The sequence below is a fragment of the Papaver somniferum genome, unplaced genomic scaffold (genome assembly GCF_003573695.1).
Source record: "Papaver somniferum cultivar HN1 unplaced genomic scaffold, ASM357369v1 unplaced-scaffold_125, whole genome shotgun sequence".
NCBI lineage: Eukaryota > Viridiplantae > Streptophyta > Magnoliopsida > Ranunculales > Papaveraceae > Papaver > Papaver somniferum.
This window is the reverse complement of record NW_020621603.1, coordinates 13572264-13589018: the sequence shown is the minus strand read 5'-3', so window position 1 is coordinate 13589018 and position 16755 is coordinate 13572264. Positions and strand designations below refer to the sequence as shown.

General features: G+C 35.6%; 1 protein-coding gene across 1 annotated transcript; it reads right to left on the bottom strand.

Moving 5' to 3' along the window:
* Positions 1-310: 310 nt before the first annotated feature.
* LOC113331501 (eukaryotic translation initiation factor 3 subunit G-like) lies at positions 311-2997 on the bottom strand. The gene is made up of 2 exons (XM_026578210.1): positions 2503-2997; positions 311-1042 (listed from the first exon to the last, which is right to left on the bottom strand). Exons 1-2 carry the CDS (start codon positions 2867-2869, stop codon positions 519-521), a joined length of 891 nt encoding a protein of 296 aa, XP_026433995.1. The 5' UTR covers positions 2870-2997; the 3' UTR covers positions 311-518.
* Between the last annotated feature and the right edge of the window lie 13758 nt (positions 2998-16755).

Here is a 16755-nt window from a genome sequence, read left to right as displayed (position 1 = left end):
TTGTTAGAACGGTAGAATTTGAAAGATAATTATGAGAGGAAACTAAACTTGGCAAATCCTAAACAGGCAAAGAAGAGAATAAGCTATTTGCAATTTTGACGAAAAAGAGCTCTACACTTCTTTTTGGACTTTCTCACAATTGATCTACAAAAACCATCCAATGCTGGCTTGCTTTCACGGTCTGAAAATTCACCACTTAAAACTAACTCATGCCCAAGTTTATTCCTTGCTAACTTCTAAACCATCTAGAAGGCCCACACCCATATTTTTCATGAAGAACTATGTAAAAATAAAATGTAAAACAGAAGGATGAGTCTAAAGATTTATAACAGAAACAAAGTAGCAAATGGATCATACTCTGAAAGTGATTATAAACCCGTCTCTAGTTCAAGTATTAAAGCCTCTCTTAATAACAGAACAAAATAGAATAGTACTAGGAGGAGAAAAATAACATCCACACTCTTGCAACTCTGGCGTGATTTTTGAGATTCAAAAATGAAGCAAAGACTCCTCTAATTCTAATTTGCCCTAGGAGTCGCCCATTCGACTCTGAGAATGAGATTGTCATAACCATATCCATTGAGTTTATTGATTGCCCTCTCAGCATCTTCCTTGTTCACAAAGTTCACAAAACCAAATCCTCTGCTCATGCCAGTCTTCTGATCTACAGCCACATAAACACGACTGACAGCACCAAAAGTACGGAAGAGCTCAAGCAAATCAGGCTCACGAGTATCTTCCGAGAGGTTTGTGACACGAACAGCGTTTTCTTCATTTCTTCGTGGTCTCATCTCTGATCCGAGTTGTTTTGCCCCGTCTCTCTGGCCAGGATGAATGTAGGTTCCTGACTTGGAAGTGCCAGATGTGGCGGTATCTGCTGTAGGAGGCTTATCACTGAAACTCTCAGGTGGGGCAGCAAGATCCTTGTATGGACACTTCGATGTCCAGTGATCACCCTTCTTACCACAGGTCCTGCACACCATAAGCACAGCACCTGGAGCAGCTGATATATCTCCTAGAGGCTTGGTGTCTTCTTTGCTACCTGTGTTAGTGCTTACCATGTTAGCAACTATGATTTTGTTATATGATAAGACAAAATATTAAGTGCAACAGATAAGGAAACTGTACAGAAGAAATATAAAATAACGTTGAAAAGGTTTAACCTATCAAGATTTTAAACCCGTTCCTTCAAAACTAATCATACAATTAGCTAGAGTTCCTTCAAAACTAATCATACAATTAGCTAGATTTACAAAGCTTAAACCCAACAAGGCCAGACAGCAACGAAAAGGAACTCAATTTGATAACAAACAAAAAGATGGTTTTAGCAACGACAGTCAAAAATTTTCAAAGTTAGATATAGGGTGAGCATTTTATTTCTTAACTTGCCTTACACAGATAGTACTACATAGGAAATTTGTGAGTCTGATACAGAAAAAGACTTAAATATCAAACAAAATCATAACAAAGATTGAATAAAAGAAATATTCGTAGGTTAGAACGTGCTTTCGCAATTATCTTGGAAAAATTTCATCAACATAAGGAAGCTTAGTTAAGATAAAATTATCATCAGGCATGATATTATTAAATCAAGCATGTATATCAACAAAAGTGCTAATCTAAGAGAAATGTTTCATTTAAAAAAATATTAAGCTGATTTCGATCTTCTATCCAGAGCCCCTTATCTTCCCTCAATTTACTAATATGATTGGTCAAAGCTTTTATGTGGCAATATCTGGTACGGCTATCATGTCAGTAAATGTGTTCAATGTGTCCAATCTTGTTGCAAGTTTCCAGGTCAGATTCAAGTTCTTTAATCCTCTTCCTAGAAACTAGGCATCCTGGTTTTTCATTTTCATTGTAAATTATTTTAAGAATAACCTCTTTATTTTCACAAAACCTTCTTGAAAATGTTCTTATCCAATCAATTCTTGAGCTAATTCAGGTAAGTCTTAAAGAATATCATTATCATTCCTATCACGCATTAGCCGAAACATATTGAAATCTGTGTGTTCCACCCAGCCCCTCATATCTAAAAGCATCGGAGATTTGGAGTATGGTCAGAAGCAACCCTAGTCAAGTGAAAAGCAGCAGCATCAGGAAAGTTGTGATACAATTGCTGATTAGCAAGGATTCTGTCAATTCCCTCCCTTATGTTTTTGTTTCCTTATCTATTGTTAGACCAAGTACAGGGGATCCCTATATAGTTCAAATCCGACAGACCCAGCGCTTAAATGATACCCTAAATAAAGCTAGCAGCCCTGCACATTGCTCAATTTTTAATGTAATCCCACTGATCATACCCCTCCTAATAAGGAATAAGGTCCTTACCTCCCTAAATGAGGGAGCTGCAATATAGTGCCTGTCGATTTTAATGCATATCTTCACTAGTCAGGTTTTTATTTTATTTTATGGTTCTCAACAATTGAGATGAGGTAAGGATTTTCAGTAAACAATACAAAAAAAATGATAGAAGCCTAAAATAAAAAGAGGAAAACGAACCTGGAGGTCTAGGCCTTTCAAGGAGAATCTCTTCAGTAGAAACCATAGTAAGTCTGGCACCAACATCTTCATGAACAGCATCACCAAACTTAGGCCAGGAACGACGTTCAATAGCAGCTTTAGTTAATCTAGCTTTGGCAAGCTTCCGGATCCGAATTGTTGTTGTAATCTTAACCTTATTACCATCATCATTAAACTTATATTCAGTAATTTTCTTAATACCATTTTCATCTGGTCCTGTCACTACTGGTGGTGGTAAAAGAAAATCAAGATCTTCTCCATCATCTTCTTCTAATTCACCCCAACGAACCTTGTTTGGTGGTTTCTGTGCTGCTGAACCTGGTCTTTGCATCGTATCTATCCCCATGGTGACGGACAATCAATCAAAGAGGAGACACGGAAATATCAAATTAGGGTTTCGCTCCGTCGCTCGTTTGGGTTATTTGATTTTTTTAGGGCGAGTTTTTTTCTAGGGTTAGATAAAGAAGCAATCCTGTTTGCGAGCACATTTCTTCTAAAACCTTAAGTTTGTATTGGGCCTAAATTGGGTGCCTGTCTTACGTCGGCCTTTCATCCAAACGATCCAGCAAAATTGTAACACGCTAGCAATCGGGAAGTAGTACCCTCGGTTTATGTCACGAAGCACTGCAAAATGGTTCCGGAATTGCTAAAATCACTCTATCAAAGATAATTTTGCATAATACAATTTTTTTTTTTTTTAATGAAGAAATAATACAAAATCAGCAAATGCATAAGTAGCAGATGCTTAAGTTAAGGCTGAGCGCTTAAGCAAAACCTTTATGGAGAATGGTGTTTAATCCACATGACTTATTAATTTGGATATCAGAAATAAAAATCAGGAACAAAAATGTTATTGCTTCGCAGAAAGTTGGACTATTATGCTTCTATAAGTCATTCTGAATTTGCATACTCAAACTAACTTCTGAGTTTTTTGGTCCAGAAGTCAGAAAAGCGACTTCTAGAATGTCATCCAAACAGGCTATTATGAAATGATGTAATGAACTTTTCTATTTAATGTATACTTGTAATGACTTATGTGGTGTTCGTGGTTTTAGCCGATCCTTATTCGACTAAGAATCATCGCTATTTGACGAGCTATATGCATTCCAGTACATGCTTGATTATATTGTCGACTAAGCCTCATTACACAATGTATGACATAAAATCCAGCTAAATGGATTTCTTTTTTTAGTAGGGCACTTTAAATCAAAAATAGATTACAAGACGGAATAACTTGAACAAGTTCAAATTCTGTAAGGATTGAATGGTTTTGTTAACACTCCTATCATGTTCATATTTATCTGCTCCAACATCTCAAATGTTTTCATAATAAGTGAATGAAGGAAATATACCTCAATTTAGTTTTGGAATCAGACAGGTTTGTTATGATATATATAGAATAAAAAGGAACAAGTAAATGCCTATAATGGGTTAAAAGATAATAAGGCTCACAATCAAATTGTTACTCAATAACATTAGCAACCATGCATACATCCTGCACATACTATTAATATTTTCATAGATTGTACATTTATATCTTTGGAATCCAAATCTCAAACACCATTTCTGCTAATCTGTACAGTAACAAGGTTAAAATTTAACTTTACAAAGTTAGAAAATAGTTTGAACTCGAATAAAGTTTTGGGGATGCAGGAATAATCCCAGAATCAATCTTATCGGGATCGATCGTAGAACAAGCTCATGAATTGATTCTAACTTGCATGTTTCTTCTTTCTTGATTAATAAATTTCGATATTTATGCAAGTTAGAAATACAAAGTTGATATGCCATGGAATTTGACGACGTATTTAACTCCCTCTTAATCAATACTTACATCTTTTGTATAATAGGTAAACCTATTGCTTAAATGATTCAATCTCCCTTACATAATGATCTGTAAACCATATGTAAATAATTCTCCCCCTTTTTGTCAATAGAATTAACAAAGGTACGAAAATCGCGGGATCATAATGAATACAACGAAAATATATCTCAAGTTTTAAGGAAGATGTAGATACTACATAATAACATAGTTAAAATGTAACTCCTCATATCAACTTATTTAGATGATATCACATAGTAATAAATGCTTAGCGCTCATCCTAGGAGATTAAAAGATACAAGCATCCCCTTTAAAATTCCACAACCACACTCCCCACAAAAATATAACAATTAAGCACAAGTTCATTTAAGAACTCTCCCCAACTAAATGTCATTCCCAAGAGAACAACATGAGTGACCTTGCTTTTTGTGAAACAGAAGGATATTGGAGGATATTAACATATCACAAGGATTTATATCCAAAGTATCGACATAAATTAATCTCAAGGCCAGTTATGAATAACGATACAATTTTACTCGATTTTACTCAACATAAGAGAATCTTAAGGAGTGTGTCAAGCAGCAAAACACAAAAGTCTGATCACAAGTAGATCAATACTACGAGAAAAATCTCAAAGAGTTTGTTCTATTTTCCATTTATAAAAACATAATAAATTTAACTTTTGAGCTGAAATATAAGATGATTCACGAGAATGTAAAAGCACAAATATTTCATAAGATTTTTGCAATAATTAAACCGATAATGATTATATGTTGCAAGTTCATCTTCCAACAACTCTAGAATTTAAACAAATAAATCTAAAAACATGCATGATTAAATCGTTGGAAATAGCTATGTGTTATCACAATTGTTAGAGCACTGCTCGGTCGAACTCGCATGCGTTGCTATCTCAAGCATGTTTGTCAATGTTAGTGATCAAAACCATAAGTCTTGATTTCTAGTCTACTATAGCTAAGTATCGGACTAGAGTATAAAGTGTAGTTGAGCTCAAGAACTCCATGGCGATCATCATACAAGACGGAGAACTACTCAAGGAACTGGTGGAACTTCATCGAATAAAAGGTATGTGGAGACTTAAACTTATCTATCACTCAAAAGTCTATCTACTTTATCTTCTATCTTGAGACAAAAGTCGTTTTGCTATATAGACTTTGATTATAACACATTTGCTATTTCGAGCCGAGTTTATCACGCTTATCTATTTCTCTAAATATGTGTTGGTAAGCTTTCACTTTGGCCAAGTTCATCTTTACCTAGTGACGAAAGTCATGTTATGTTTCTGAAAAAGCGGGGGTCTAACAACACCACCCAATAATTCGATTAGGCAATCTGTATGGACTAACTCCGAATTACTTTGCTAGAGAATCAACTAGACATTCAGACTCAATCTAGATAAAAGTATCTCAAGGAGTTAATATCTCAATCTCTTAATTTGATTTTTACTCAAGCTAAAATCAATAGCGAGTCTTTATCAAATAGAGATAACTTGGACGGTACCAAAGACCAATGTCCAAGGATCAATCAATATCAATCAACAACCAAAGGTTGGATTTCCAATTGATGATCTTAGTGCACAACTTGTATTATTTCAATTATATGAAAATGTAATGCGGAAAAGAAATAACACATACACCAGAAATTTTGTTAACGAGGAAACCGCAAATGCAGAAAAACCCCGGGACCTAGTCCAGATTGAATACACATTGTATTAAGCTGATACAAACACTAGCCTACTGCAAACTAACTTCGGAGTGATCTATAGTTGAACCCCTACCAATCTTCCACTGATACAAGGTACAATTGTACTCCTACGCCTCTGATCCCAGCAGGATGCTACATACTTGATTCCCTTAGCTGATCTTACCCACAACTAAGAGTTGCTACGACCCAAAATCGCAGGAGAAACAAGTTCTCAAGCCAATCAAATCGATTGTACTCGTACGATAGAAAAGTAAGATCAGATCACACAACTACGATAAAAGTAGTATCGGTCTGGCTTCACAATCCCAATGAAGTCTTTAAGTCGTTAACCCGAATTTGAAGAAGAAACTCAAGGGTTAATGGAGATCGACTCTAGCGAGCGCACTAGTATCACACAGACGTGTGGGGATTAAGTTTTGCTCTATCTAGATGTCTCCTATATATAGCCTTTCAAATCAGGGTTTTTGCTTAGATATTAAGCAAACTCTATTCACCGTTAGATAGACCTGATTTAGATTCAAGCTAATATTTCTCAACCGTTAGATAAAAAAACAAAGCTTGTCAAACACACTTGTTGTGAACGTTTTCCAGGTTCGTGAAAACCGGCCCAAACGTGTACACTTATGTTGGTTCAACATAGTAACCAAAAGGAAACCATATGAGCTTCTCATATTGACCTGGTTCCTCATTCATCATAACTAGTTCACTTGACTTCAAACGAACTAGTTAGAGAGTCATTCAATTGCTATGAGATCTTATGTAACTACACAAGACACAATTGAAGTAAGATGATTCGATTCGATTGAATCGGCTCAATGAAAATTATAGCCACGGTTTGCATTAAGCATTCCTTAGTAATTTAATGTCTATGTTCAGGGCACATCTTTAGATCATAACCTCTTAAGTTCACAAACAAGTTCGCGGACTTGAGCATCGGTTTGAGTTTTCCAAAACTCGGCAGAGAATCTCGGGAAGAGAAGTTCCGCCAGTTCGCGGACTGGGTTCGCGGACTTAACAACAAAAGAGTTATTTGGAAATCCCAGCAGAAATTTTCGGTTTGAAAACTTCCGTCAGTTCGCGGACTAAGTCTGCGGACTGGGTTCGCGGACTTAACAGCAAACGAGTTATTTGGAAATCCCAGCATAAATTTTCGGTTTGAAAACTTCCTTCAGTTCTCGGACTAAGTTTGCGGACTGGGTTCGCGGACTTGTCAAGCCAATTCCACAATCCTACCGATTTCTCTTGCTCAACAAAGTTCAAAGAACTTCGGTTCAAGGAATACATGGTTATGTAATCTAAACTCTCATTTCAATCATTGAGACATTCTCAGAGAACGCTATCCCAACCGTTATTCACAGCTCGTCTTCACGTCAGAGCAATTCTCAACTTAGTGATTGAAAGATGAAGATAAACCTGATCAAAGCAAGATGCTTTACCAACACATGAATTTCGAGAAAAAGATAAGAATTGAATACTCAACTCGAAACATCAAATGTGTTTGATCTAGTCTATATAACATACAACTTTTGTCTCATATGAAGTAGGAGATAGAATAGATAGACTTTTGAGTGATAGATAAGTTCAAGTCTTCACATACCTTTTCGTTAATGAAGTTCCACGGTTCCTTGTGCAGATCTTCGTCGTTGTCGTTGAATCGCCATGAAGTCCTTGAGCTTAACTATACTTTTCCTATCCTAGTCCGAGAATTAGCTAATAGGCTAGAAATCAAGACCTATAGTTTTGATCACTAACATTGACAAACATGCTTGATATATAAACGCATGCGAGGTTGACCGAGCTATGCTCTAACACACACCAAAGATTATAAACCCAGGTCAGATCTTCAATATCTTCTTTGTCTTCAAATCTTATTAAATCTTCAATAAACACCTGCACACAATCACTTGAATCTCTTGTGATCAATCACGCACAGAACGGAGTCTGTTAACAATGGATTATCACAAGATCGTCTTTAGAACTAACAACAGTCTAAAGATCCCTGTCGGAACTCTGAACTAGTTTGAGTGAATCTTATATCAGAAGAGAAGATTCTCAAGAATAAACAAACTAGGTGCAATCAGATTTCAACCACCGTTAGTCAATCAAATCAATCGAAAACAAAGATAAACCACAATTATCTAGTTTCCCACCAACGGGTCGCGCTAGAGCTTCTCAATCCCAAAGAAGACTTTAAAACGAGCGGCCGTAAGAGATTTCACCTAATTAGATTACTCTTCTCTCCGATAGGCGGCTACACCAGTAACAATGACAAAATAGGAAGTCAAATTGTTACGAAGAATTAGTTTGCTAGAAAGGCAAACTTCGTGTATTTATAGACAAGGAAGTTTGGACACCAAGGAATTTCCAAAACCGAAAATATTCTCAAGATATTCATAAATGCACAGATTCAGTTTTCATAATTCCTGGAAATGCTCTGTCCAAAAATAACAATCGAAATCTCTTGGAGAATCTAATTAGTAAATGCACATTACTAATTCCAATAATTTCCTTCCAAAATAAATTAATAACCTTAATTAAAATATTCTTAACTTACTTATGTTTCAATTCTGGGATTCTCTTCCATTTAGCCTTTAAGGAATATCTTTGAACAATTATAGAAATAAGCATTCAGCACGTGTTCAAAGTTTGTCGACATCTTTACTTTGTAAGTTCTCTTTCACACTTACAACCTTGAAACCGATTTGCCACACTTCCAAACAAGTTTAGAATTGGTTCATCTGACTTTCAAGAACTATGTGATTGATCAAACCAAACATTCAATCACACTCATGGGTTTGCGGTTCTACCAAAATAAGTTTCGGTTATACCTCCATGTGAGTACTAAACATAGTCACACTAGCTTACTAAAGATATGGTTGACTAGGTACTAGGATCGGTTCCCCACATATATATTGTATCTAACTTATATGCGTTGCACCCCTTCACAGGATCGGTTTCCCTTTCTTCTGTAAACGTGTTGCACCCCATACAAGGATCGGTTCCCCTCAATGCACTGTACCCCTTACAAGGATCGGATCCCCTCTTCCCATGGCAGTCACAAAACCGATACATACCAAGGTGATTACTTAAGGTTGGTTTTACTAATAAAAGTTCTACCAATACAAAAGTCAGGCCTTGGTGAATTAGTTCTACCAAGAACACAACAAGTTTTGAGCGGTTCTATTCTATCACACATATTGGTTTTTCATAAGATATGCAATGAATAACAAAACCAATAACGTCTGGCAATTTCTTTTTCGGTTCACAAAACAAGTCTATGAACTTACTTCCTTAGAACACATGTAAACATTGTTCCCTAGGATGAAATACTCACCTTATACTCATACATAATCACAATAGCATTCAAATGATTATGGAGATGTCTTATATACAAAGTTTAATGGTTAAGCAATAAACCTCGTATTGTATTCCTTAATACCATGTCTATCTAGAGTTCAAACATGCTTCGCAGTTATGCTTTCAATATGCACGACTTGAAAGATACGTTAGGGAATGAAACAGTTCAAGTCAAATATCACTAACCTCAAGTGGAAGGATGATTGTTGTCGTTGTAGCTCCTCTCTTCTTCACATCTTCAAGACTTCGCAATACTTGTAATGTCTCATATCCTAATGCTTTCAAGCTAACCTATACGAAGTTTAACTCTAGTACATAATCAAGCGACTCTTAATATGAGTTTTGATTCACTAAAATATGACAACCAAACTTGACATACCAACGCTTGGTTGATTCAACCGAGCAATTCTCTAACAATCTCCCCCTTTGTCAATTTGAGTGACAAAACTCTTACATCATATGGATAAACAAATTACAAGAATTCATTACACCGCTTGATTCCCGATACAACAGCACAGAAAACCTGCTTACATTCAATCCCTGAAAATGCCGTTGTTGACATTATAATAACAAAGCAAATACTCCCCGTAAGGAAGATAGGTAGATAATCAATCTGCACGGCTTTGTTATACCAATCAATATGACATGTTACTCCCCCTTAGTCTGTGCTTTCACTCTTTCGTTAGATAATAAATCTCAAGCACCAATGTTCTTACAAATCTCAGAAATAGACTTGCAAACCTGTAGAGTTAAGCACGAGGGTTCCACACATCACGTTCTGATAACCACTATCAAAACCGAAACTACAAGTAGTTTTATTTTGATATGTTACCAAGGAAACAATTGTCCGAAACAATTTTTCCCATTTAGTTTAGCAAACCAAAAACAACTAATCACATTAGCTCCTTTGCTAAACCGATTGTTCAAGAAACAACCACTTAATTCGATAAGACCAAAATAAAATATAAACTCCATTTTTCTCATCAGGTTCTAATTATCCATAACTTAGACCTTTCAATTTCAAATAAACCAAATACTAGGTTAGTTAACTAGTATTTCTTTGTTTAGGCATTCGATTAGACTTGAATAACTGAAACCTCACTTTGATAAGACAAACTAAGATCAGAACTAACTTAGTTTCTTATCCGGAATCGAATTGGACTAAACAACTTGTCTCGTACACATATTATTTCGTTAAGCTATAAATAATTCATACAAACCAATATAAATAAACTTGCAAAATTATTCACCTCAACCGGAAGCAATTGAATCAACATAAGACATTATAAGTACCGCAGTTGCACCGTAATTTTGTAAGCCTAAACCAGTGATACAATACCAAAGCAAAATACCAAAGGTTTTTCTTAACCGGAACCAATTGAATAACACACATATCAATTGTACCGCACTTTTGTAAGCCTAAACCATTTAAACCAAACAAAAACAAGATTACAATAGTTTTTCTTAACTGGAACCAATTGAATCATCACACACATCAATTGTACCACAATTTTGTAAGCCTAAACGATTGATACCACACAATGAAGCAAGATAACAAAAGTTTTTCTTAACAAGAATCAATTGAAACACACATCCACACACACATTATGGAATAAAAATCAATTGCACCTAAATTTCGTTAAGCAAAAGAAATACATATATATAATATAAACTCAGGCTTTTCTTAAACAGGAAAATAATTAACTAACAATATTGTTACCTCAATTTCGTATCCACTCCTCCAATATGATTGCATCTTCGTCCAGGGAGAATTGATAACGAAATATCCCCACGTTGTCATCCTTATGCGTAAACAAAAGAATAACAACACACCTCAACCTTTACCAGAGAAAGGTTGCAAACCGGTTTTAACTATTGCAAGCAAAAGTTGAAAACCGTCGAAACACATATGCTTTTATGATAAACCAATACCGATTCAACATATTGTGACTTTTTCACATACTGTTTTTATGAGAACCCCTCATAATCCTTTGATGAAGCCTACCTACTTGGGTTGGAACTTAATCCCCCTAAATCAAAAAGTCACCCAAACCATGAGGGTTCCAATATGAGATCGAATATTAAGGTGGTAAAACCGAAAACATACATCTCGTAATCATACATAGCAATAAGATAAAATCAATTAAGCACAAGCTGTGTAAACCAAAAACTATCACAAAAAAAATTACTCAAAACAAATAATTTTATTCATAATAGTTTTATTCATAATAGACTTATACAATCAATGAAAGAAATCACAAATTGATGTCTATTAAACTAGATTAAGTAAAATAGCAAATAACTTAATATCTAGTGGTGCTCTTTGAGGTCTCTTCAGTGCTCAAACTCTTAAAGCATGTCTCCAGGGACTTGTCCGCAACCACATCTAGTTCCTCAAGTCTCTCAACCTGAATTTTCATATCAGCTATATCAGCTTTTGTTTCATCAATCTTGTCTTTGAGCCAATCTTGATTTCGAATAGTTATAATGAGATTAGATCTCAATTCCTCAAAACCTTGGATATATTCAATCATACTATCAGAACGAATCCACTTGGTTTTGCTTGGATCTTGAAGTTTGTATGCCAACAGACATGACTCATCTTGAGATCCAACAGAGCTATCAGAATCATAAACAGACATGATATCAGATACACTCTTTCTCTTCCTTTCTGTATTGATTCCTTGACAATCCTTAACCTTTTGAGCTTCCTCCTTATTAGTCTTTGAGATACTACGAGTTACTGGAGGCATTTTCGGTTATGAACAATTATATATAAAGGATTCCTCAGGGTTTCGAATACATACATGAGAAACTTTCTCTTCTTAAAAGAGATAACTTTCAGACCAAAAGACCTTTGGAAAAACCGAAAAAAAAAAGAATATTTTTGTTTCCTTAGTCCGAAACATACAAGTTGGAAAACACAAACCTAAACTACCAACTTTTTGAAAATCATGTAAAACATGAACTCCTTTTAATAAACAACTACACAAACAATTGTGCTCCTGTTTTATTGTGCCTTTCTCATCAAATATTGAGCACAAGAAGATGATAAATCACAACATACGATGCAACTAAGTTGCATCGGAGTAATCTTTTTCATGCTTACAACGAATATCAGAAACATAGTTCATGTCTCTCTTAGGGAATTTCTGCCCAACATATTTTCTCCCAAGACGATGATCTTTTCTAACTCTCGAGATATAATCATGTGGAGAAAATCTACTAATGTGAGAATTCTCGGAGATAGCTAGATCTCTCTTAATTCTTTCAACGAGATTTTCATAAGATTTTCTCATTCTAAGAATTTCATTATTTTTCACATTAGTGTGATCATCTGAAACAATTATCAGAAAATCCTGATTGTTTCCTTTTGCAGAGATCCGCTCTTTCCCATCCTTGTGAACTCGTTCCTCATCAAAACCAGAACTGTTTCGATATGGGTGTGGAGGAACCTTTTTCCAGAAGAGATTATCAACTCTTTCCCCTGACTCCTTTGAGTTGATCTTATTGGGATGTAGTATGATCTGTCTTTCTACTGAGGAATAATCTTTCAGTTTTTTAAGACAGAAAACTTCCTTCAAAATTTTTACCATTGTATGTTGAAGAAGTATAAGTTTCCTATCAAGTGACTGAAAATTCTATCCCTTAGAGTCAACACGGAATCAGTTCAAAGTTTCCTCTGGACAAGATTTTGTTTAATCATCAGTAGATTTAGAAGCTGGTTTCTCATCCTCTTCTGATTTGATGTAGTTAGGTAAACTACCATCATCTTGATCTGTTTCAGATGTGATTAACCCGGTTTTATCACAATCTGTAAAAGTCGAGCAAGGACTTTTAGTTTCCTCATCAGAAGAAATCACAACAGAATCATTAGTCAGAATCATAGGACGTGTCTCTTTATCTGTAAGAGATTTACCAAGAGCTTCTAGTTTGACAGCGAGATCCATTTTCTCTTTGACTAGACAGTTCAGTTGAATGTATTTTTCTTTAATCTCATGCTTAAGAAGATTTGTCTCTGTCTTTAAAATAACCACTTTAGAAGACAGAGATTGTATGGGATTTAGGAGTTCTACTAACTCTTTATCAGCATCTCCTTTTTCATCCGAAAAAGACACAAATGTTTTCACAACTCCTGGATCATGAGTCAATGAAGTAAATACATCATCAACATTTGAGCATTCATACTCTTGCATAACGTTAACTGAATCAGACATGGATTCAATTCTTATAGGTTGGATCGCACCAAACACAGATTGTTAGATCTTTTCGTGTTTGCCTTCTCTGATACCAATTGAAAAGGCGAGGGAACCCAAATATACCTCAAAACAAAACTTTTCATACCTATAAGTCCTTTCTCCGAAAGTGATTGTCTATGGATACGAGATCAAGACAATACAACTAATCGGTTCACACTTCGTGTGATCGTCTATGGATACGAGATCGAGAAAATACAACAACAAAGTGTATTTACTTGATATAAAGGTTCAGACTTAACCAAACACATTAGGATTTCTTATCAAATAAATATGATATTAAAGTTTGTGCTATTTACTTTAATTATAATAAAACAATTATAATGCGGAAAATAAAAGTAAATGACACAACAAGATTTTGTTAACGAGGAAACCGCAAATGCAGAAAAACCCCGGGACCTAGTCCAGAATTGAATACTCTCAGGATTAAGCCGCTACACAAAATTACACCTAACTTCGTATAGTTGAGACCAAGTACCTAACTCTATAGTATATCTAGTTCTGTCTGTATTCCCACGCCTCCGACCTATGAATAAGTCACGTACTTGGAACAATCCCTTTGGTTCGTATTCCAAACAGTAAAGGAACAAGAAATCTGTTTGGTAACAACTCTATTCAACCAAGTGATATGAGTCGGACAAAGGCTCTTCCGTTTATCTTAACATAAACTCCTTCGTCCGGTCTAGGTCTATCTTATATTCAATCACCCGAAGGTAATCGGTTAAGATTAAGCCAACAACACCTTTAATCACAAGGAATCGTGTTGATGCCGATCTACTTCAATTAATCAATCCAATCTACCACAAGGATAAACCGATTATTAATTGGATCCTATTTTCCCAAATAAGTATTGTGCACACCAAAGATTATAAACCCAAGTCAGATCTTCAATATCTTCTTTGTCTTCAAATTTTCTTAAATCTTCAATAAACACCTGCACACAATCACTTGAATCTCTTGTGATCAATCACGCACACACCGAAATCTGTTAACAATGGATTATCACAAGATCGTCTTTAGAACTAACAACAGTCTAAAGATCCCTGTCGAAACTCTAAACTAGTTTGAGTGAATCTTATATCAGAAGAGGAGATTCTCAAGAATAAACAAACTAGTTGCAGTCAGATTTCAACCACCGTTAGTCAATCAAATCAATCGAAAACAAAGATAAACCGCAATTATCTAGTTTCCCACCAATGGGTCGCGCTAGAGCTTCTCAATCCCAAAGAAGACTTTAAAACGAGCGGCCGTAAGAGATTTCATCTAATTTGATTACTCTCCTCTCCGATAGGCGGCTACACCAGTAACAATGACAAAAGAGGAAGTCAAATTGTTACGAAGGATTAGTTTGCTAGAAAGACAAACTTCGTGTATTTATAGACAAGGAAGTTTGGACACCAAGGAATTTCCAAAACCGAAAATATTCTCAAGATATTCATAAATGCACAGTTTCGGTTTTCATAATTCCTGGAAATGCTATGTCCAAAAATAACAATCGAAATCTCTTGGAGAATCTAATTAGTAAATGCACATTACTAATTCCAATAATTTCCTTCCAAGATAAATTAATAACCTTAATTAAAAGAATCTTAACTTACTTATGTTTCGATTCTGGGATTCTCTTCCATTTATCTTTTAAGGAATATCTTTGAACTATTATAGAAATAAGCATTCAGCACGTGTTCAAAGTTTGTCGACGTCTTTACTTTGTAAGTTCTCTTTCACACTTACAACCTTGAAACCGATTTACCACACTTCCAAACAAGTTTAGAATTGGTTCATCTGACTTTCAAGAACTATGTGATTGATAAAAGCAAACATTCAATCACACTCATGGGTTTGCGGTTCTACCAAAACAAGTTTCGGTTATACCTCAATGTGAGTACTAAGCATAGTCACACTAGCTTACCAAAGATATGGTTGACTAGGTACTAGGATCGGTTCCCCACATATATATGGTATTTAACTTATATGTGTTGCACCCATTCACAAGATCGGTTCCCCTTTCTTCTGTAAACGTGTTGCACCCCATACAAGGATCGGTTCCCCTCAATGCACTTCACCCTTTACAAGGATCGGTTCCCCTCTTCCCATGGCAGTCACAAAACCGATACATACCAAGGTGATTACTTAAGATTGGTTTTACTAATAAAAGTTCTACCAATACAATAGTCAGGCCTTTGTGAATTAGTTCTACCAAGAACACAACAAGTTGTGAGCGGTTATACTCTATCACACATATTGGTTGTTCATAAGATATGCAATGAATAACAAAACCAATAACGCCTGGCAATTTCCTTTTCGGTTCACAAAACAAGTATATGAACTTACTTCCTTAGAACACATGTAAACATTGTTCCCTATGATGAAATCCTCACCTTATACCCATACATAATCACAATAGCATTCAAATGATTATGGCGATGTCTTATCTACAAAGTTTAATTGTTAAGCAATAAACCTCGTATTGTATTCCTTAATACTATGTATATCTAGAGTTCAAACATGCTTCGCAGTTATGTTTTCAATATGCACGAGTTGAAAGATACGTTAGGGAATGAAACAGTTCAAGTCAAATATCACTAACCTCAAGTGGAAGGATGATTCTTGTCGTTGTAGCTCCTCGCTTCTTCACATGTTCAATAATTGTAATGTCTCATATCCTAATGCTTTCAAGCTAACTTATACGAAGTTTAACTCTAGTACATAATCAAGCGACTCTTAATATGAGTTTTGATTCACTCAAATATGACAATCAAACTTGACATACCAACGCTTGGTGGGTTCAACCGAGCAATGCTCTAACAGGAGTAGTATTTTTATGTTGTTGCGCGTCGGCCTTTATTTTGCCCCCTTCGGCGACATTCGTGGAAGCCTCAACATTGTATTGTTTGATGATTAAACGCCTGGGGGTGGTGCTTCGGGTGCTCGGCTTCTCGACTTTGACAGTTTTGGTTCTTTCTAGCAAAGCTGGAGCAGTAGTTGCCGATCGCTTGGCCGCTTCATGAAGTTCTGAGAAGGTCTGAAAACAGAGATTTTCCAACAAGGCTCTGTAGACTGGAATCATCTCGTTAA